The sequence below is a fragment of the Centruroides vittatus genome, unplaced genomic scaffold (assembly GCF_030686945.1).
Source record: "Centruroides vittatus isolate TY-2023 unplaced genomic scaffold, ASM3068694v2 contig_436, whole genome shotgun sequence".
In the NCBI taxonomy this organism is placed as follows: Eukaryota; Metazoa; Arthropoda; class Arachnida; order Scorpiones; family Buthidae; genus Centruroides; species Centruroides vittatus.
The window spans coordinates 2,226,711-2,250,778 of record NW_027122237.1 but is presented as its reverse complement, the minus strand read 5'-3'; the positions used below and the strand labels follow the sequence as shown (position 1 = coordinate 2,250,778).

The 24,068-nt window shown below is 36.1% G+C and overlaps 1 protein-coding gene across 1 annotated transcript in view; it reads right to left on the bottom strand.

The window, feature by feature from the left end:
- Nucleotides 1-24,068, bottom strand: part of Pect (phosphoethanolamine cytidylyltransferase) — a 125,058-nt gene that overhangs the window by 11,512 nt on the left and 89,478 nt on the right. The window contains exons 13-14 of the mRNA XM_067272359.1: nt 11,226-11,291; nt 11,083-11,148 (exon numbers count right to left, since the gene is read on the bottom strand). Of these exons, the coding sequence (XP_067128460.1) occupies nt 11,083-11,148; nt 11,226-11,291 (132 nt within the window). The remainder of the gene's footprint in view (nt 1-11,082; nt 11,149-11,225; nt 11,292-24,068) is intronic.

Sequence of the window (24,068 nt, the reverse complement as noted above, 5' to 3'; positions counted from 1 at the left end):
CCTGTTGTTTTTAATTTTGAGTGTGGCTACCCATCTGTAGTATTCTTTCTGCGTGTCGGTGAGGCCTCTTATCAATAGCTCTAAATCCGGTATCGTGGATGTGAAAGTTTCTGCATTAGGACGTGTCGGTGCGAATGTTGGCCCAAACTTGAGAATATCCTTGACAAATCCAGGGATTTGTAAATTATCCCACACAACGTACGGGCATTGATGTTGTCTTTGGTCTTTAGGGATTTGGAACCTTAAAATCCAATTCAGTTTCTTGCTGTACCGCTTTCTTAGATTCATTCGAAGTCTATCGGCCATGTTTATGATTCTATTATTTTCCATCTCCAAAAGGCGGGGGTCCTGTTGGAATAATATGTTTTCAACTTGTATTAGTTTCGCTAGACTGGAAAATACTAATTTTTTGGTCGTCTTTATGGCCCTGTTCAAACACATCCATCTGACTTTCTTCTTTATGCTCTCATTGCCTGGCGGTAGGTGGATGCGAAATATTGTCATTGGGAACACTCCGTTTCTCTTGCATGTGTTCGAGGAAATCCACTGTCAGGGGACTTGTGTGAGTTGGTGGTGAGACAACTCGAATCCAAAACACTCCCGGGATTCACCAACGATATCCTACTATACAGACGTTATATAGATGACGTCATCATCGTATGGAAGACAACACCGAACTTGGCGCAATTCGTAGAAAAGATGAATGATAACACGTATGGTCTGTCAATCGAAGTTGAGCAACATAGTGATACCAATGTGCATTTTTTGGATGTGGATATCAGGATTGACTCGCACAACATCCATACCTCTGTGTATCGCAAACAATGTGCAAGCCCCACATACATCCCGAGTGACTCATGCGACCCGATCCAATACAAAATAGCAGCATTTAGATCATTGGTCAGACGGGCATACACGCACTCTTCCACTCAACAAGCGCTTAAGAAAGAGTTGAAACATATTGAGAAGATTGCGGATATACACGGCTACCGCAACATTATTCCAAGAATGGCGGAACGCCAAAGAGCACGAATGAGCCAAAACGCACCTGCAGTGGCACAAAGTAACAACCAAAATACGGAGGTGGAGAGAATACCCATCACATATAACCCGACCTTGAAATCCGTATACGCGTCTATCGCAAGGAGACGTAAGGTCACCGTTGCTTATAGGAGAGGCCCAACCATTTACACTTTGTTACGTAACGGAAAGGACCCATCGGACCCGAATAGAATGGCAGGCGTATACCGAATCCCGATAAAGGACGAGAGATTTAATAGGGATCTGATCTACATAGGATCAACGAAACGCTCTATGGAAGTCAGGGTTAAAGAACACGAGGCGGATATAAGATACAACAGAGCTACCACGTCGCTTGCAGTGTACGCTTCTGAACCGGGCATTAATGTGGACTTCGCGGGGGCCACGCTAATAACTAAAACGACTCGGATGGAACACCTCAAATGGCTGGAAGCGATAGAGATACATAAAGCGCAAACTAAAACAACATGCATTAATTCACGCGACGAGATAACTCTTTCGCTTGCTTGGCAAACTTTATTACAAGAGGATGCATAAAGATTTATTTGGGTCCGATAACACATGAAATCATGTGACCCAAAGATAAAAAAGAATACAAAGATTAAAAAGAATATGATACAGTACGACAAGGAGCACGACAGATATAGCGCATGCGCGATGGTCATCGCGCTTTCGAACTATCTTCATTTGAATTTGTTCTTAAAAGATCGGAACGCAGTTTTTTAAAAATAATAGAATCCAGCAGTTAACCTGAAGAAGGACACGGAAGGCGTCCAGAAAACGTTCGTTGAATTGAAGTTATTTATTTCACACCGGTCAATAGGCACAAGTGAGTTCGATTTATATTTTATACACCCGGTGTGTAGGATGATGATATTATAAATAATCGTAAACCAGCATTATACTGCCAGAATAAAGAACAGACAATAAATTTTAACTTACAAATTTAAATTTTTTTGTTAAATTTTAATTTAGAAAATTAAAATTTTGATATATATACAGAAATTTTGTATGTAACTTAAAAATTTATTATACAAAAGAAATGAATGAAACTAATAAAAATATTGATATATATTATTCAATCTCTTAAAAATCAAAGTATAAATTACAGATGGAATATAAAGTAAAATATTAAAAAAAAATTAAAAAGCATTGCTGTTCTGTACATATTTTTTCTGTTATGTTACATGTAAAAAATTAAAATAATAAGTCAGACACAATAAAATATATAATTCCTATATACATCAAAGAAAACCATAATAATAAATTAGACTGTTGTATAGATTACTCCCTATGGAATTTAAAGACTGAGTATATATCTGAACTCAGAACCGAGACGAGTTAAACAATACTCTACACTTTTGGACCAGAGACCAAAAATAATAAAGTTATCATATTTACGATTCTTGCCCTTCACAATGCATTCTACACCATTTTAGAGTTTTCCTCTAGGTGGCATTTGACTGTTCGTGCTCTCGATGGAATCTGCCTGGAGGGGAGCCACCGGCAGGCTGCCGCATGTTTAACGTCACTAGTTATTGATTCATGGTAGTTTTTGAACAAAAGAAAAAAAGGAAAGGAAACGTATACTGACCTAGAAGCAGCACCACCTAGTGAAAAACTAAAGTGGCATAGAATGCATTGTGAAAAGCAAGAAATCATAAATATGATAACTTTCTTATTTGTGGTCTCCAGTCCAAAAGTATGGTATCGTTAAACTCATCTCAGTCCCGAGTTAATATATATACTGAAAGTCCCAAAATTCCATAGGGAGTAATCTATACAACATCCATAAATTAATACTTAGAAATTTAACTATAAGTTTCTCTGATTTAAAACTATTTAATTCCTTAAGCCCTTAACCCGAGATATCTCGGGCTGTGCGTGCAAATGTGCAGAACTTAACCAGAGATAACTCGGGCATAGGCCTTAAGGGCCTCAAAAAAAGGGCCCTGACTTATAACTTTTCCAAAAATGTATGGATCAGTATATATACATCGTTATCTATCACCTATGCAAATTTTATGAATGTTTTTGACTGAAAAATATTTTATGATGATTTATTAATTACATAATTAATCGCACTATTATTTTTTTATGGGAATTTTTTTATAAAATTAACTAGCTGACCCGGACATACGTTGTTGTGGCTCAAAATGTATCTATTATAAATGTATAACACTTCCCCAGTGAGGGGAATTTCAAAAAATCCCTTCTTAGTGTACATTCTCTTGACATACCTATTAAAACACAATCAAAACCGCATGCAAAATAGTATAAATAGAAGCCGAGTTCTTCACAGTAAGCCTTAATCCTGTCTCTTTCCCCACTGAGGAATATCGAAAAATCCCTTTTTAGTGTATATTCTCGTTGACGTAACCTATTAAAACGCAATTAAAAACGCAAAAAACCGCATGCAAAATAGTATAAATAGAAGCAAAGTTCTTCACAGTAAGCCTTAATCCTGTCCCTCCCCCCAGTGGGGGGAATTTCGACATGTATATTATATAAAAACACGTGCGTATTCGAATGCAACGTGGTGTCAAAATTTCAAAGGAATCGGTAGGAACAAACGAACGTTATATTTTATTTATATAGATAGATAGAAAATGATCTGCTTTAGTCCATTCTCACAGAAAAACATAATGCCTCACAGAAAAGCAAACTTAGGTCGTCGGAAGTTAGCGCCATCTGTTGGACATAAAAGCCTTAATCCATATATAAATATATTTTTGAAAGGAGGGAAATGGTGGTCTTCACATGTGCCAGAAACCTTCGCAGGAATGTATTAAACAACTTCCCAAAGTTTTTTGGCAATCGGATAAATGGTGTAGTAATGCATGAAGGACAAACAAACTGACAGACATACATTTGTTTTTATATATATATATATAATATATATAGATTAAATCGTTCTAAACTTCTATTTGATCGTTTTGACTTCTGTAAAATATTTTAAAATGCTATTGGATGTTTTTTATGACATCAGCAGGTTATTTTTTTTTATTCTTCAGTAAAATTTTTTTCCCATACCTTTTTTTGGGTCCCCTCATATTTTAATAGCATAAAAATCAAACAAATCAAAATCAGAAATAGTGTGTTATATTTGAACAGATGCGGTAAGTTACCTTCCCTCCAGCTTTAAACCGATAATCCCCTGAATCGTACTTGAGAACTACCCGGAAAAGCTGCCTCCAGCTGTTTCCAAGGTCAACCAGTTTGTTTACAATGTAGACTGCACATGTGAAATTTCACGCCTTGTTAAATGAATGAACAACACTCCCTGCAGCTATATTTATCAAATAAAAATAATCTTTTAAAAATGCTTTTAACTTTTTATACAGTTGTTCTGGAAATAACTTTTTGGGGGACGTTTTTTTCACAGAAATTATTTCCCGGCAATTTTTTTAATGTTAGATTCATATTTAAGTGGAAATAATTAATAGATATAAAAAAATAAAATTTTTAGAGGATTTTTTTTTGCCATTAGAGATTGCAGAATAAGGCTGAAGGAGTTAACACTATCATCATATAACAGATATCGTTTATTTTATGTATATTTATAGATAATCAATTTTACATTAACTTAAAATTTTATACATTTACACAATAATCACTAAAAGAATCAAAATTATTTTTAAAGATTTAAGAGTATCTGTTCATTACTCTATAACCTAAATTATAAATCAATTAAAATTATGTAATCAATAAAAAAATTTTCAAATTTTTTGATAAAAGGTTAACAATTATAAAAAAGCTTAAGAGAGTAAAAAATTAAAAAATTTTTTTTTACTCTCTTAAGCTTTTCAACAACTATCTGCTTTACTACTAAAGCTAACTACTGATGTATGCTATCAAGCTATATAAAGGTTATAATAGCCCGATAACTAATATTATAGCCATTATATAACCCAATAGCATACAGCAGTAGTTGGCTTTAGTAATATTGGGTTGTTCGGAAAGTAATTTCGTTTTTTCCACAGAAAAATCAACGCAATATTCTTATAATAAATAAATATTTCATTGAATTATATATTGACCATTTTAGTCAAATACCTGTTGTCATTGTTTCTGGTAGTAGCATGATTTCACATTCAAAAATTTTGATCATTGTTTACAAAAAACTGATCCAAGTGATTTTTGACATTGTCATTTCAAGTAAATGTCTTACAGTTAAAAAAAATTTGTATAGACCAGAACAAGTAATAATCTGAGTGTGCCCGATCTGGCAAATATAGTTGGAGTGATAATACATCCCATCTAAGCTATAACAGTTTCTGACAAGTTACCAAACTTGTGTGAAATTTGGCATCATTGTGGTAAAACACTACACTTTGTTTGTTAATCAATTCTGGCTTTTTCTGTTTGATGATATTACTCAATTTGTTTACTCGACGGCAGTACACTTTCAAATCAATTGTTAAATTGTCTGGTAAAAGCTCAAAAACAAATTTCTTTAAAATCCCACCATAGACAGCATCTCTTTAATAATGTGTGGAACCCATATATCGAGCTATGAAACAAAACCAATTCGTTTTAAGTAATAATAAACGGTTCAATTTAACAGATTTACTCTCTTAGTGATTTCATGTGTTGTTATACGGCAGATTGCTTCGATCGGTACCTTTATTTTGTTTTCGTTGGCTTCAAATGGCCATCCGGAATGTGGTGTATCTTCGATATTAAAATTGCCAGAACGAAATTTTGTAAACCAGTTTTGGCACTGTCTTTCTCTCAACACATCTTCTCCAAACATGTACCACAATTTTTTTCTTGTTTGAACAGCGTTTTGATTTTTTAGTTATAAAAAAGTAAAATATGCTAAAAATGATGCTTTCAATTTTCCATATTTGATGGGTCACCAAAAAAAAAAAAATTGTACAGAATCAAACAAAATTTTTTACAAATAAGCCTTAAAATGTCAGCTGTCTAAGTATATAATAAAAATGTGGTTTAAAATAAAATTGGCTGGTAAAAATACATCTAATTCCTATAGTAATAAAAAAACGAAATTACTTTCCGAACAACCCAATATATTGTATCGGATTTTATTAGAGTTGTTTGTTTAACTATCTGCTTTTGTCATAAATACAAATCAAAAGAAAAATTCACATCAAATAAATTTAAAAAACTTTTATTTATACTATCTTGAATTTTTAGACATGAAATTTTATACATTTAACTTACAATTGTATTCTAATTTCTGTGTATTTTATCAAATTATACTAAATACTGAACCTGTTACCGGTGTAATTTGCGTGAAAAAATCCTTCTTTCCACAAACGTTTTCGAGCTTTCCAACTAGCTCTTCTTCAGGTAGAGAAAAAATTCCGACGAAACACTTCGAAAAAGGAACGTAGAAATTTAAATAAAAAACCGAATCTAAAAATAGAACGCAGATGTTTAAACAAAAATATGGAACTCGCATAACAAACGAACATTAAGGTGGTCATGTGCATTCGTGCACTGATGTTGGTATTTATAAATCGTTGTTTATGAGGGCCTGCCACGCTATAGAAAGATTAATCTCATTTTTCCGATTTATACATGTGGTCCGGTGGTTAGCCTTACAGATGGATATAGCTCCCGCCCTTTTTGGTTGCTCCAGGTGGGGCGTAGTGTCGATGATGTCAGCTTTGTCGAACTCCGGTTCTATAACGGGATCAGATGCAAAGGTGGTTAGGGCCGTGGTGTACCGCCTGTGCTGAAGGTCCGCTTGATGTTCTTGTACTCTGGTATTTAAAGATCGCTTGGTTGAGCCGATATATAGAAGGCTCTCGTTACATCTGTTATCTTTCAGCAGGATAGAGTACACGCCAGGAAGCCTGCCACGAACTGGACTGCATTTTCCATTTCTGAGGATGTCGTAGATTGTCGGGCATCTTCAATAGGCTATTTGTAATTGTTGTTTTCTAGCGATCTCGGCATATATCGCTTTAACATAATGGGTTAAAGGTGACTGGGAGGCGTGTACGTTCATCCTGGCCAGTGTTGGTCTTCGTGCGCGTAGTGGGTGCGTATTGTGAGCGTTGAAGTTGCTCAATTAGACGGTGTGTTAGACCATGGTAACCGTGCTTGGCTGCTATCCTCTTGATATAACTCAATTCGGTGTTGAGGGCTTGCGTGGTGGACGAGTGGGAAAAGGCCCTTTTAATCAAAGTATTAAATGCTGCAGCCTTGTAGGTGAATGGGTCAGATGAACCCACCGGTATGTATATAGAGTCGGCATAAGGTTTACGGTATACCGACGTGACGATGGCGGATCCTTCTACTTTAATGTTTATATCCAAAAAATGGACCTCAGTATTGCTAGATTGTTCCATTTCCAGCGTTAGGCCGTAGGGATTATCGTTAACGGTTTGTACGAAATTTGAGATGTCAGGTATTGTCTTCCACATGATGAGGATGTCGTCCACATACCTCCTATAGAGTAAGATGTTCGGGAGGAACAGCGGAAGTATTTTTCGTTCCAGTTGCCTAACGACCATCTCGCATAGGTCCCCGGATACTGGGCTACCCATGGGGACTCCTCTTTTTTGTTTGTAGACTTCTCCATCGAACGCAAAGATAGAATTATAACAGATCAGATGGGCTAATTCAATGACTTGGTGTAACAAGCATTGACACACCAAGTCATTGAATTAGCCCATCTGATCTGTTATAATTCTATCTTTGCGTTCGATGGAGAAGTCTACAAACAAAAAAGAGGAGTCCCCATGGGTAGCCCAGTATCCGGGGACCTATGCGAGATGGTCGTTAGGCAACTGGAACGAAAAATACTTCCGCTGTTCCTCCCGAACATCTTACTCTATAGGAGGTATGTGGACGACATCCTCATCATGTGGAAGACAATACCTGACATCTCAAATTTCGTACAAACCGTTAACGATAATCCCTACGGCCTAACGCTGGAAATGGAACAATCTAGCAATACTGAGGTCCATTTTTTGGATATAAACATTAAAGTAGAAGGATCCGCCATCGTCACGTCGGTATACCGTAAACCTTATGCCGACTCTATATACATACCGGTGGGTTCATCTGACCCATTCACCTACAAGGCTGCAGCATTTAATACTTTGATTAAAAGGGCCTTTTCCCACTCGTCCACCACGCAAGCCCTCAACACCGAATTGAGTTATATCAAGAGGATAGCAGCCAAGCACGGTTACCATGGTCTAACACACCGTCTAATTGAGCAACTTCAACGCTCACAATACGCACCCACTACGCGCACGAAGACCAACACTGGCCAGGATGAACGTACACGCCTCCCAGTCACCTTTAACCCATTATGTTAAAGCGATATATGCCGAGATCGCTAGAAAACAACAATTACAAATAGCCTATTGAAGATGCCCGACAATCTACGACATCCTCAGAAATGGAAAATGCAGTCCAGTTCGTGGCAGGCTTCCTGGCGTGTACTCTATCCTGCTGAAAGATAACAGATGTAACGAGAGCCTTCTATATATCGGCTCAACCAAGCGATCTTTAAATACCAGAGTACAAGAACATCAAGCGGACCTTCAGCACAGGCGGTACACCACGGCCCTAACCACCTTTGCATCTGATCCCGTTATAGAACCGGAGTTCGACAAAGCTGACATCATCGACACTACGCCCCACCTGGAGCAACCAAAAAGGGCGGGAGCTATATCCATCTGTAAGGCTAACCACCGGACCACATGTATAAATCGGAAAAATGAGATTAATCTTTCTATAGCGTGGCAGGCCCTCATAAACAACGATTTATAAATACCAACATCAGTGCACGAATGCACATGACCACCTTAATGTTCGTTTGTTATGCGAGTTCCATATTTTTGTTTAAACGTCTGCGTTCTATTTTTAGATTCGGTTTTTTATTTAAATTTCTACGTTCCTTTTTCGAAGTGTTTCGTCGGAATTTTTTCTCTACCTGAAGAAGAGCTAGTTGGAAAGCTCGAAAACGTTTGTGGAAAGAAGGATTTTTTCACGCAAATTACACCGGTAACAGGTTCAGTATTTAGTATTTCATCCCCGGTGTCAGAGTGAAGTGTAATTTTACTTATTTGATGACAGCAAGATTAAGTTGAGATAAGCTGTAAAATCTCTTTAGTATCATTAGACAATCCAAGGGTTGTAATGATCATCCTAATCCTGATGAATTTTTAACTATTGTAGAATGTTTGAGTTTTTACAATTTAGCTAAAACACCAAGAAACGGCAATACTTTTCCCAATATTATTAGCTCTTTAATATGTCCAAAAGAATAATTTATGAAGAATGATCAGTTCAGATTTTTTAGAATTGATAATTTTCTTGAAAGTGGAAAATTATTAAAGGCTAATGAATATTTAAAATGTGAGAAACTAGAATATTCAGATATTGTTCATCAACACAGTAATTTGCAATTAATTTATTACTGGATATGTGATAAGAAAGTTTTTACCGAAAACATCCTGCACCAATCGTAAAAAGTGTCTTGATGCAAAATCTATTAATGCAACTGATATACATCCAGAATGTGCAGGATTTACAAAGGAGTTTGATAAATGAGGATTGATATATCCTTCAATGCCACTATTTTATCTTATATGTGATATCAAAAATTCACTTAGTGTGTTTTAGTTTCAATAAATTACACGAAGAGAGTATACTTGATATTTTATCTAATTTAGGATATAAAAAGATAAGATATGTAGGTTGTGATATTCACATAATTGCTTTAACTAAAAAAATTCTAAGATTTTGTATTATAACAAAAATGCATTTTTATTTAAAACAAATACAGAAATGTCAGGAAGAAAAAACAAAGAAACAATATTATTTAAAAATAAGACATACAAAATAAAGTCATTTAAAAAATTTTAGTCAGAAATAAAATGTTTTCATGCTATATAATAAGAAATGCTTACTGGAACTAAGTATCAGAATTAAATATATTCACACCTTTAACGTGTCCAGCATAACGTTAATTTTTATAAAAACGTTTTCGATCCCTTTAAGAGATCATCAGTTAATGTTTACAAAGAAACGAACAAAAAATTCGAATTTAAAAAGAACGATTATTTCAAAAACTGGTCGTGCATCTAACGGTAAAAACGTGAATCCGTTCTTAACAACATCACAACTAATGTAAAATTTAAACATCCAAAATAATCCTAGCCCCCATAGAAAATGTTAATAAATCAAGTTAACAAATTAATGTTTACTTTGACAGTTTAAATATTGCTATAAAGATAAAACTCTGACGTAATTTGAAGTAAGTTAGAACTATTATAAAAATAATTTCAATTACATTAAGTATAAAACTTATTTTAATTTTATGGAAATAATTAATGTTTTAAAAATGCAGGATTTCTGATTCCACTAAAATGGCAAAAATATAATTCTTCTGTGGCGAGGATATGGTTTTAGCTCTATTGCTATGAATGTAAACAACATCAAGTAGTGACAACAGCGCCTCTAGTGTAAAGTGCTTATCTTGGAACCTGTTTTTTAGACACGAACGACACACTATATTCTAGCCACTGTACCACTGTGATGCATATAGGAAGTCTTTAGTCTTTTTATTTTTGTTATCTTCTGTTTTTATTGTTTAGAAAACAATTGTAAATCTCAATTGTTTTCTAAAGGCATTCTAGTTTTTTATTTCAGTATAATTTTTTTACATAACAAGCATACTGAATAAATAGCTAAATAATTATTTATATAAAGCAAGCAGCAGGGCCGGATCTTCGCATAGACAAATGAGAAATGTCTAGGGCCCGGTTTTTTGAAGGGCCCTGTCAAACTGTCTATTTTGAAAAGACTTGTAAATAAGATAGTTTACTTTTCTGTTGGACAACTGTATATAATAAACAAATAAACAAAAAATATATTGCTTTTTATATGGTTATTGTGAATTCTAAAATCTACAAAAAATGTGTTCTTATATTTCTTCTTGTGGGAGAGGGAGGAGCCCGATAAGAAAATGTCTTGGGTTGGGACCCAAAGTGGGTTAATCCGGCCCTGGCAAGCAGAATGACAAACAGGTTAAAAATTCTTTTTACTTACAGCATAAGGATCACTTCCATCAACATCAGGTGGAATAGGAGTACTTCCATGAAAAACATAATCTACCTAAAAATATATTGCAATATTATCTTAATTTTGCTAGATGTTTAAAACAACTAAACTTAATAATTCAAAATTTTTACCTTAAAATGGTTCATTAGATCTGATGTTACAGAATAGGGTGCACCAATCACAACTTCATTAACATACTAAAAAAATATGTATATAATCTATTGTAAATTTTAACGTTAATAATATTTACCATAATAGAATATACATTATAAATGATGTTATGTAATCAAATTTAAAGTATTTATTCATAATATAATATTTAATTACATAATACACATAGACAGTGTCATCAAAAAATTAAATTTTGGTAACATACACATTAAATAGTAATTAATAAATTGAAGTAATTTGAAACAAAAAATCCCATTTTAAATATTACTTTTCCAATAAAAGTAATCAAATATACAAAGAAACAAAAAAAATCCTATTGGCATTGAAAACAAAACACAGTATTTTAACAAATTGAAAAATTACATTAATGATGTACAGATTGAATATCAATAACTGGTTCCATAGTTAACTGATTAATATTCTGATCTATCTGCTTACATGATCAATATTTCCTGGTCTAAGATCAGAAAACAACGACCAGTTAAGTAGAATGACCACTTAATGGAAGGCAAAATATTAGACAACTACAGAAGACAGAAATACAGAAGACAACTGTAGGTACTATACTTAACATAAGCAATATAAAAGAAAAATAACGTTAAATAATCTACTGAGATATCTAGTAAAAGCTCAAGCAAAAGGAATCAAAAGATACGAAGAAATGAATACAAAAAAGGAACAGAACAGATTATTTTATGAAAATGAACATAGGTTGTACAGAAGCTTGGGGGGGGCAATGCTACTAAAAACATCAAAATACCAAGTAAAGAAAAAGTAGAATTCTGGACATCAGTGTTATCTAATCCTAAACAATATAATACAGAAGCAAATTGGATTAAAGAAATAGAAACAGCCTCAAGTGAGGTTAAAGCAGTAGAAGTAGAAGAGATTACAGAAGGCCAAGTAAAATTTGCTATACGAAAACTATTGAACTGGAAATCACCGGGAATAGATAAAATTTGAAATTACAAAGCTATACATCCACAAGAGCCGAATTATCGGGCTAGAGTTGGCTAGAATAAATAAATAAATTATTATAGCCAACTCTAGCCTGATAATTCGGCTTGTAGTGTCATGACACTATGTTGGTTTATTCCTTCGGTAAACTCCGTATCGGAATTTACCGCCTAGTCGCGTACTTGTATACTATACTTAGTTCCGTTTGTCACGTACCGGGTTTTACCGTTGTTGTTTATCGTGATTGGTCTATGGTTGTGACGTATGGCTCGCGTGTCTTTTGTTTATTTTATTGGCGTGGTATATAAATTGTGGGAGCGCCATGTTCGGAGCTCTTTTTGTTTCCTTCTGGTGGACTATTCTTCATAGGAAGAACTTCAAGGGACTATAGGAGAAGAAAAGGAGGTAAGGAGGGAGGAAGTCTGATGTAGCGAGGTTTGAGTTGTGAAGGACAAGAAAAGCAATCCATCGTCATCGAGACAAAAACATTGTGTGCACCTACGACGGTTACATTATATAACTTCTTTAAAAACGATTATTGCCGATCTATAGTTATTTCTCTCATTCGTTGGGAGAGTTACCAGCGATCGACCAGCATATGTGTCGTCAATGTAACTTTTGTAAATAGATTTAATCATAATTGTAATAGTTAGTATTAGGCTTAGCATTAGACTTAGATTATTAATTGCATTCGGTTAACAAATCATCCAGCCGGTGGAGGGATTTGTCGATACAGTCACAACGTGTAAACCTCAATATGTGTATGTATGTTATTAAATTTAATAATCACCATATTTTTGTTTGAGAAAAATCCTTATCGGTCTTACCCCCCCCCCGTGAGCTTCGGCCATTTAACAGATATACAGGCTCTTGTGGATGTATAGCTTTGTAACGGGTTAGTTGTTATTTATTTATATTTATACACCTTGCCGGGGTTGCGATGGCCGGTTGAGTGCCTTGGGAGGACGTGGGCACTCAACCGGCCATCGCAACCCCGGCAAGGTGTATAAATATAAATAAATAACAACTAACCCGTTACAAAGCATACATCCACAAGAGCCTCCACGTCCTCCCCAGTGCCTTGGGAGGACGTGGGCACTGGATGTGTCCCCAGCCGGCATTGTAATGACCGTCAGATGTCGTCATGTTAGCTTATATATACTGGAGGAGGCGATCGGACTGAAGGTCCGGGTAGCGTAACTGGTAACGTGTCTGCACGGATAGCAGAAGTTGCGGGTTCGAGTCCCGCTTCGGGCCGATTTCTTTTCCTCCAGTTCCAAATTATTAAAATTATTTATTTAATTTAATTATAATTATTAAGTTTAGTAAGAGATGGCACCTAACGCCAAGCTCTAGTGCCAAATTGTCTTATTAATTATTTATTTATTATAGCCAACTCTAGCCCGATAATTCGGCTCTTGTGAATGTATAGCTTTGTAACGGGTTAGTTGTTATTTATTTATATTTGAAATTACTACATTAAATATTTGACTAGCGTTCATAAATACTTAGCTGTATTATTCACAAATATAGTTTCAGGAACAGAGACGTTAGAAGGATAGTTCACTACAGGTAAAGTCATACTTATACCCAAAAATGAAAATTCTGAAGACCCAAAAAACTGGAGGCCTATAGCATGCCTACCGAATATGTACAGATGTAAGTTGCCGACATCTAGAGGCAATACGTTAATTGCACGTCAGGAAAAGCCTAGGGACTGATCCTATGTGGGTGAGGTGGCAGAGGCAAAAATGACAAGTGTCTTACAATAACCGTTTATTTTGATATTAAAGTGAACTTACAATAGCACAACACACGGTGCGATCTAGATTGTCTGCGGCGGAAGGAGCTCCGGAGGACGGCGATCATAGGTGGGATGTCAAAGTCGTCAATGGAGCCCCGGGGCAATCAGGCAGCCAAGTCTGAGGAGTCAGTGACAGACATTGGCGTAGGGAGCAGGGGCTGATTGGAGTTCCGTCGTTCACTTCCTGGTAGAAAGTCCCGTCGTCTCACTCTTCCGATCTTGATTCAAAGGTTTTTATACGATTTTCCCTCGAATATTCCCCTCTTGATTGGTCTTGGGTCCCTTTCCCCTTTTTTCAATTGGTCAGTCTATTGTTTCTAAGCAAGACGAAAACCAAGTTCGGCCGGGGACGGCGCATGGGCGTTGACAGCTACCCTCATAACTTACACCATTCGCCCCCCCTTCTCTTGGACATCTGACTAGACTGATCAGTCAGATGTTCTGTGTCTGCCTCTCCCCTTCTCGAGATGGTCCCAGGCTCACATGACCTAACAGGTGTCCTTGACCATAAGTCTCTCTTCTCCCATGTTTTTCTTTGATTGTGTACATCTCAACTCTTATATACGAGCACCCTGACGAAGCCCCTCTCTCACTTGGTGGACCTCCTCCTCCGCCGTTCATTACCGTGTTATGTTTTGTTTTAGACTAAGTGTTTAACGTCGATCGAGTTTATAACCCCAATGTGCATTCTCAATCCGATTGAACTTCTAGAATTTCCCGACAGCAATTTTGTAAACAATCGAAATTCCGGCACAATTTTAGGATCTTCACACAGACTACTAACTTACGTACTAGCAAACATACTTTATAGCCACTACCATGTGAATGGCATAATAGCAGAGGAACAGAGGGAGTGTCACCGTGAAGCCAAAAGTTGTAAGGATCACATAATGGTCAATAAAGCAATACTTTTCATTTTATAAAATCAAAGTTGTAATTATCATCTTGTAAAATAAAGCAATACTGGAGGACGCACACCGTTCTCAAAAAAATCTGAGTATAGCATAGATAGACTATCAGAAAGCTTACGATAGTGTATCACACAAATGGCTCCTTAAAATTCTTGATATCTATAAGTGCTCCTCTGTGGTTAAGAGATTCCTCCAAATGACTATGCCTACATGGAGAGTGATCATGACTGCTCGTGGCTCCCAGGATTCAGTCACTACTCAACCAATCTACATAAGACGTGGGATATTCCAGGGTGACTCACTCTCTCCACTGTTGTTCTGCTTGGCTATAAACCCGCTTTCATTCATACTAAATAAGTATGAAGGGAAAGGCTATAAACTGAAAGATAGCATCTGGATTAATCATCTCTTATATATGGATGATCTTAAGATTTATGCATATAATAGAAAGAACCTAAAAGTATTACAGGCTAGCATTGAGATTTTTACAAGTGATATAGGGATGGGGTTTGGATTGGATAAATGCAATGTATTACATATAACTGCTGGACATAGAAGCAGTGCAGTTGGAGAAGGACATATACTACTGAGTGGAAAGACTTTTAAGCAACTTGCAATAGGAGATTTTATTTAGGAGTACATGAATCGGGAAAAATAGAACATAGCATCATTAGGAAACAAATAACAAAAGAATATTATAGAAGGATCAAAAAACTTCAAAACACACATCTTAATTCACGTTATCTAATAAAAGGTATAAATACATATGCTACCCTGGTCTTACTTTACTCATTTGGTATAACCAACTATAAAAATAGTGACCTAAAGAAAATAGATGTCAAAACACAAAAGCTACTAGCAATTAAAAAAGCACATCAGCAAAAAGCAGAAGTAGAAAGACTGTACTTGCCGATAAATCAGGGAGGAAGAAGACTATTAAACATAAAGTACATGTATAAAGTAAAAATAGTTAAATACAACCAATGCCTAAAAGAGGAAAGTGATCATCTGATCAAAGTAATAGTAAAGCATGATATAGGTAGGGATAAATATTCAATAATAAAGAAAGCACAGGAGATAGAAGATTAATTACATTTATCACAAGGAAATACACATACAAATGAAGAAATTTAAAAAAAAAAAAAAAAAAAAAAAAAAATCGATAGTAAAACGGCATAATGATGTATAGAGAAGCAAACAGTTACATGATCAATTTCCTAAAAAGGTATTAGATCAGGGCAATATAGACAGAGAGCTTGCATTTGAGTGGATTAAAAAGCAACAAATAGCCCCAAGAGTTGAATCATTAATATTTGCTATACAGGACCAGGGTGATGTGAAAAGACGCTATCAACATGACATACTAAAGAATACAGTAAACGGGAAATGTCGCCTGTGTGTGACACAAGACAAGACCATGTAGCACATTATATCAGAATGCAAAAAACTGGCGGGGACTTGGTATGCAAAACATCATAATAGCCTTGCCCAGTACATCTACTGGTGCCTGGCCCGAAAACATTAAATAGAAGTTCCTAGTCAATGGTGGAAGGAAGCACTAACCCAACCACAGGTTAAACAAAATGTTTTCGCCAAGATCTTATGCGAAATGCCTGTCCAAACTGATGTCACTGTATCTCATAACAGATTTATTTTATTGCCGGATTTAATTTATGTTGATAAAGATTGTAATAAAACATTCTTAATAAATATAACTGTACCATCAGATTACAAAATTGGTGCTAAAGAAATTGAAAAATTAAGCAAATATCACCTTCTGGAATCTGAAGTTAGCCATCTGTGGAATACACAGATAAATGTCATTCCAATAGTAATAGGAGCAACAGGAATAGCAGCAAAACACAAAGAAAAACATAGAACAATTAGATTCCAACATTGACATCAGTATTCTTCAGAAACAGGCAGCCATACATACATCACTTATACTATGCAGAGTGCTTGGTGATACTATCTTCGTAGTCAACACATCAGATCAACTTATGGATAATATGAAGCAATCTGAAGGCATACAACAACCTTCAGAAATGTAGCAATCATCAGATACACACATCAGTCAATTTAGAATTACCCAATGCGACTCTCGAGACAAGTACACAATGCTCATCTAGAAACCTATTAACTAGTTAAGTAATGCTACATCAGCGTGTAGTTGGAACGAAGCTGCTCGCACCTTTATTTTCTAGATTATGAGGAAAAAAGAAACAAAGAATCATTCATTCTCAACAATATATTTGATTTCTATTATATTACTTAAAGGTACAAATATAAGGTCAGAATAAGCCATTAATTAATTGCTATGCTAACGTTTCATGAAATTCTGTCTATCACTTGGACTTACAGATTGACTCGTAGCAATCTTTATTGCAACTCTTTAAAAATACTAACTCAGTTATTTTTTCACTCGATTCAATGTAACATAGGTAAGACAGATAGCTGTCTCTTTTTTCCCTATATCTATTTTGATTTTTGGAGGAGCTAATCCCTGTGATTTATGTCATCGAGAATGCTAAGGTAAGGGGAAACTGTTTACGAGATTGCAATATACTGCCATCGTTCGAAGAGCGTATTATGGAAATTATTGGAAACAGATTACCATAGATGAAAGGTCCCCGATAGCTATCGAATTCCACTAAAATAAACAGAGGAAGAGCTGGAGGGCAAGCATTAAGAGCATATATAATGTAGCGTATAATTCCTAGTGAACCATTGACGAGACCTCCTTGCACCCATAAGTTGACTCAGCATGATTCTGGCATTAACTGAGAAATTCAAATACTTGGAGAGAGCAAGAGCTAAGTCATCTTTGGACAAAGGCAGGGCAATATCTAGAGTGTTTTCAGATGCTATATAAGCAAGAGAGCATCCAGTTGACTGCAAGTAGTCTTTGTTGCTTTGTTTAACTTGCTCCTTTGTTGGATATAGCTCTACTGCCGTTTGGAACTGATCAAGTTCATCTCTGGATAAAAAGGCTCAATTTCTTGTCGTCAGAATGTTCAGATCTGTATCAGAGAAATCACCCGAAGCTAGATGTTGTAAGACATCTGTGAAGCAACTATCTGCACTATTTTGTCTATGAGAATTACTGAGTTCAATGAACTTCTCAAAAGAATCAAATGCGAAATGTAATGTCCCAACAAGGTCCCTACCTTGTTGGGACATTACATTGTAAAAAAAACACTCGAGTAGAGAAAAGTATCTTTAACAGGAGGAAGCTGACGAAAATCACCAAACAAATAGATAAAGAATCCACCAAACGACAACCCATCTTTACGGGGTTTATCTCCCTCAATCATGTAAAGCATTTTTGCACCAATCATTGACATTTCATCGATGATGATGAATTTGAGCGACCTCATCTCAATCTGGAATCTCTGTGCAGCTTCTTCATTTAGAGATCGAAATTTCATACTAACGATAGGAAGACGGAGGAGAGAATGGATCCTAAAGCCATCAATATTGATCACTGCTGCTCCATGTTATAGAATAATAAGTTAAAAAAACTTTTTTTAACTTATTAGTCTATAAAGATTTTTTATATTTGTTGTGTATCTAGTTAGCGATAACATTTACCTTTTCAAAATTACCGTTTTAATGCTTGTCATATTTTCCGACCACTAGATGACGCTTCTACACGTGCGTGCAGGAAGCGACTAACACTTGACTTCATGCATTCCTTGTCAACATTATAACTCTAGAATGAGTTGTCCGATCTTGATGAAATTTTCTACGACGACTCACCATCACTCAAGGACGAACTGATTAAAATTTCAACTCTCAAAAATGATCCAAACTAAAGAAAAACCCCTATCTCCAGTTCTACAAAAACAGATCATTTTTGAAAGTTAAAATTTTAATCAGTTCATCTTTGAGTAATGATGAGTTGTCCAAAAAAATTTCACCAAGATCGGACAACTCATTCCAGAGTTATTTTGTTGACAAGGAATGCACGAAGTCACTACGTTCCAACAACTAAAAGAAACAGGAGGAGAAGAGGAATTACTTGCACGAAAAGTTCAACTAATGCAGTAACGGGGGGAAATAGGTACCTTCTCTCCTGTGGGTTACGGGACAAGGTAATTTTTACTCAGATGTATTTTTATTTAATATTTTCACGATTTACATGTCATATTTGATAAAATTCCTGAATTTTTTCTATCATGTTTTAAATGAGTGCTCATTTGCATAATGTGTAATTGTATTATCAATAAATATTTTACAAAACAATGAAATGTGCATTGCAATTTTAATTTGTAACTTTATACAAGTGTATTATAAAACGCGTGGATTTAAAACATGATAAAAACAATTTTATAACCGAAGCGGAAATAAATTATAAGAAAAGTATTAAAAATAAAGAGTTCTGACAAAATGATAGTTAAATATCAAAGACAACATTCTGTTCAATACAGTTAAATAGTAACCATGACATTTGATCCACTTCTGACAGGGAAAGGAATGTTTGTTTACATAGTAATAAAACACTTAGCGCATTGTTGTCATTTAGGGTGGGGAGTGGGTGGAAGCTCAGATGACATCCTGTTGCCAAAGTAATAAACTTTAACTGACCTTGACACACAATCTACCCCTCTCCAATTACTAAAAATAACAACCGGGGAGCAGTTGTTTAAACAGTAATAAAACACTTGGCGGTTTATTAAGTAACTTCTCCCCTCTACTTAGATTACCACAAAAACAATTAACACTTAACAGTGGAAATTGACACTGGATCTATTCCTCTCCATTACAAAAAAAACCAACGACAATCGATGAAAGTTGAGATAATCTATTGGCAAGTGAGACCTGATCTGTTTATTTTAAAGCTGTATCGTCTCAAATTACAGAAAAATAAATGTAAATAAAACATTATACAGAAAGAAAAGTATAAAGATAACAGATAAAATCATATTTCTGATAATCAGTGGCAGCAAATTTACAATTTTAAAAGAAAAACAGCCGATGCCACACACGCAGTGTTAGGCAAGCGATGAGTGATTAGTCTTGTCAACCTGCAGTGCGCTTGACTGCACGCTTAAGTCCCTCCGGCTCGATTTCCTCACCCCTATTACAGCTCAAATCGGATCAGTCCACCTGAAACTCCTTTGCTAAGAGATAGAACGTCCTGGCATAACAAACTATCAATTTCCACAGCTGCGCAATCGATCAACTGATAGTCAACCATTTTGGTTGGAACTGTACCTGTTGTTCTCTCCTCTACAGAGGTCATACCACACACACTACACAAAAGCCTGGGCAAGTTACAGTTGAACAGAAACACATACATCACATTACAGAAGGCCACTATATTGAATACATGTTATATTGTGATGAAATTCCTGAATACAGACACACACACTGATACACTTTTTAAATTTTTGTTTTGGTTACTATGACTTGACTTTGGTCTGGCATAGTACACAGCCACCGGTGTTAACCGAGTATATCTCACTTAACCCAACATAATAATAATAACTCTCCCGTGGTCACCACCTGGTCGTGGTGGGAGAGCCCAGTAATTTTACTGATCCATAGGGCAATGCAGGCTGGAGCACAAGCTCCTGGTAGGGACACCCATGCCAGTAAGGTCTATGGGGAGAAATGAAGCTAAGAGTGACCACACACCCACATTCTGTGGAGATATGTATCATGGTAGTAACCAGATCTAAATGTGATACCGGCTCGGACGTCGCCCGGGTTAACAAGGTCCGCGTTCGTGGGTTAGGCAGAGGCTCACGTTCGAAAAATAGGCCACAGTCTCCCTTGGTTACCGGTGGCGAAAGCAGCACCGGCCCAAGCATGGCTACTGCAATGCCCTCAACAGATGTGAGGAATCAACCCAGCCTTGGTGTTTCTGTGGCAATGCATCCACAGACCACAAAGGCTGGAAAACCACGCCAACGGATGAAATGGACAGTAGAAATGAACGAGTTTATCATCCGTAATTATTACACCATCACAAAACTCGAAACAAACATGACAGCATACAGACAACAACTACACCATAAATTCACACAACAATATCCTCACCTCACTGTCACCGAACAAAGGGTTGTTGATCAAAAAAGAACAATTATACACAACAACCTTATTCCACAAACAACACTTGAACTTATCAAACAACAGGTTGCTGATCAAATACATCAACAGACAGAAACATCTAACATTAATGAAGATCACGTAACCTGTCAGGATAATCCAGTAACAAGCATTGATAATAACACACATACAACAATTACCACTAATGATACTACAGACACTTCCTCGTCCATCACTGATAACATAGACATGGATTTAGTTAATACGCTCTCACTTATATTTCAGGAAACACTCACTAAATATACAGGCACAGATCCCACACAACGACCACGAATACCAAAAATCAACACGTCAAAGGAAGTAGGAAAAACACTAAATTATGTAAACACTCACTTAATACCACACTACATTCATTCAATTTCTACACTCGCAGACATTCATACATTAGTTTATGCTGGGGCAGTCACAGTAGTGACACACCATGGACTGAAAGTACAGTCACAGACAAATACACAGAAAACACAATTCTATCACAAGCCTGCCTGGCAGAGAAGAATAGAAATACAAATAAATGACATTAGACAGCAATTAGGCAGGCTGACACAATACACTAAAAGCAACATAACACCCAAATTAAGGAAACAGCTCAAAAACATTTTCAAGAAAATAAAAACACACACAAAACATGAACATCACAACACACACATTACAGAATACATTGATACACTAAAACAAAAACTTGCTGCCAAAGCACGTAGACTCAAACGTTACAAAACATGTACACTACGAAAACAACAAAATAAATTATTTACAAACAATGAAAAACTCTTTTACAGACAAATTAATAACAAAGCAAACACTGATACACAGCACAGTGGCACACCAACAGAAGAAGAACTCACAACATATTGGTCTTCTCTTTGGTCCAGTGCTGTCATGCATAATGCTGAAGCAGGCTGGATTGAGGAGGAGAACAGAAACTTGCACAACATACCAACTATGCCCTGTGTTGAAATAAACATACATGATTTCCAATACACTGTTAACAGAACACACAACTGGAAGACACCTGGTGTAGACAACATTCACAATTTCTGGTACAAAAAGTTTACATCACTGCACCAGGAACTAGCTAAACACCTAACACACATCATCATCAATCCACAAGACATGCCAAATTTTCTTACCCAGGGCATCACCTACATGAAACCTAAAAACAACAATACCACAGACCCCATACAATACAGACCAATTACATGTCTTCCAACACTCTACAAATTATTGACATCCTGTATTGCAAACAAAATATACAAACATATTGAAGAACACGACATTCTAACAGAACAACAAAAAGGTTGTCGTAGAAACCACAGGGGATGCAAAGAACAGTTACTCATAGATTCAGTCATTCTACGGCAAGCACACAAACAACACAGAAACATACACATGGCATATATAGACTACAGAAAAGCATTCGACAGTGTTCCACACAGTTGGCTGCTACATATTCTACACATGTACAAAATACATCCATCACTCATTGCATTCTTTCAAAACACTATGCAGCACTGGAGAACAACACTACATCTCAGGGTTAGTAACACTTCCATACAAACAAACCAAATTTTTATTAGGCGAGGAATTTTTCAAGGAGATTCCTTGAGTCCTCTCTGGTTCTGCTTAGCCCTGAACCCATTATCCAACATGTTAAACAACACGCAATATGGTTACAATATCAGACACGAAAAAACAACACAGTTTACACTGTCACATCTCATGTACATGGATGACATAAAACTTTATGCATCCACACAAAAACAACTCCATCAACTCCTACAAATCACACATTCATACACCAAGGACATACAAATGGAATTTGGCCTAGATAAATGCAAAACAGTTCACATAGAAAAAGGAATCCTGAAGAAAGAAGATTTTGCGCTTGGAAATGGAGACATTATTGAATCCATGGAAGAGGGCGAGTTCTACAAGTATTTAGGATTCCAACAGGCCAAACTAACAGAACATACACAAATAAAGCAAAGATTAATTAAAGAATACCAAAGTAGGTTAAATGCTATTCTCAGAACACAATTAAATGCAAAACACACAGTTAAAGCAATAAACACATATGTCATCCCAGTACTCACATATTCTTTTCGAGTTATACATTGGACTCACACAGATCTTGAGCAACTCCAAAGGAAAACAAGAACAACACTTACTAAGCATAAACAACATCATCCTAAATCCGCCACAGAAAGATTAACCCTTCCACGTAAAGATGGCAGACGTGGCCTGATTGACATAGTTAACCTTCACTACAAACAAATACAGTCACTGCGAGTTTTTTCTACAAAAAACAAGAAACATCACAATTACATAAAGCAGTAACTCTAGCAGACTCGAATAACACACCATTAAACTTACACTCACATCATATGGACACAACACAACATATAAAAAGCATAGACACCATTAAGCAATCGTGGGCTCGAAAGGCACTCCATGGCAGGCATCCTTACGATCTGGCCCAGGATTTTGTTGACAAAACTGCGTCAAACAGCTGGTTAGCTCAGGGATGCCTCTTTGGGGAGACGGAAGGATTCATGATTGCCATACAGGATCAGGTCATAAATACTAAAAACTACAGAAAACACATACTCAAAGATGCAACACTCACAAATGACACATGCAGAAAATGTCACATCATGCCAGAAACTATACAACACATCACCTCTGGTTGCAAGCTCTTGGCACAGACAGATTATTTACACAGACATAACCAAGTAGCAAATATAATACACCAAGAGCTTGCAAAGAAACACAAATTAGCAGACATCCACGAACCATACTACAAATACATTCCACAGACAGTATTGGAAAACAACACGCACAAAATGTACTACGACAGAGCCATAATCACAGATAAAACAATTTACCACAACAGACCAGACATCACACTCATTGACAAACACAATAAAATCACATACATTATAGACATATCCATTCCAAACACTCACAATATACAAAACGCATGCACTGAAAAAATTAGCAAGTACACAGAACTCGCCCAG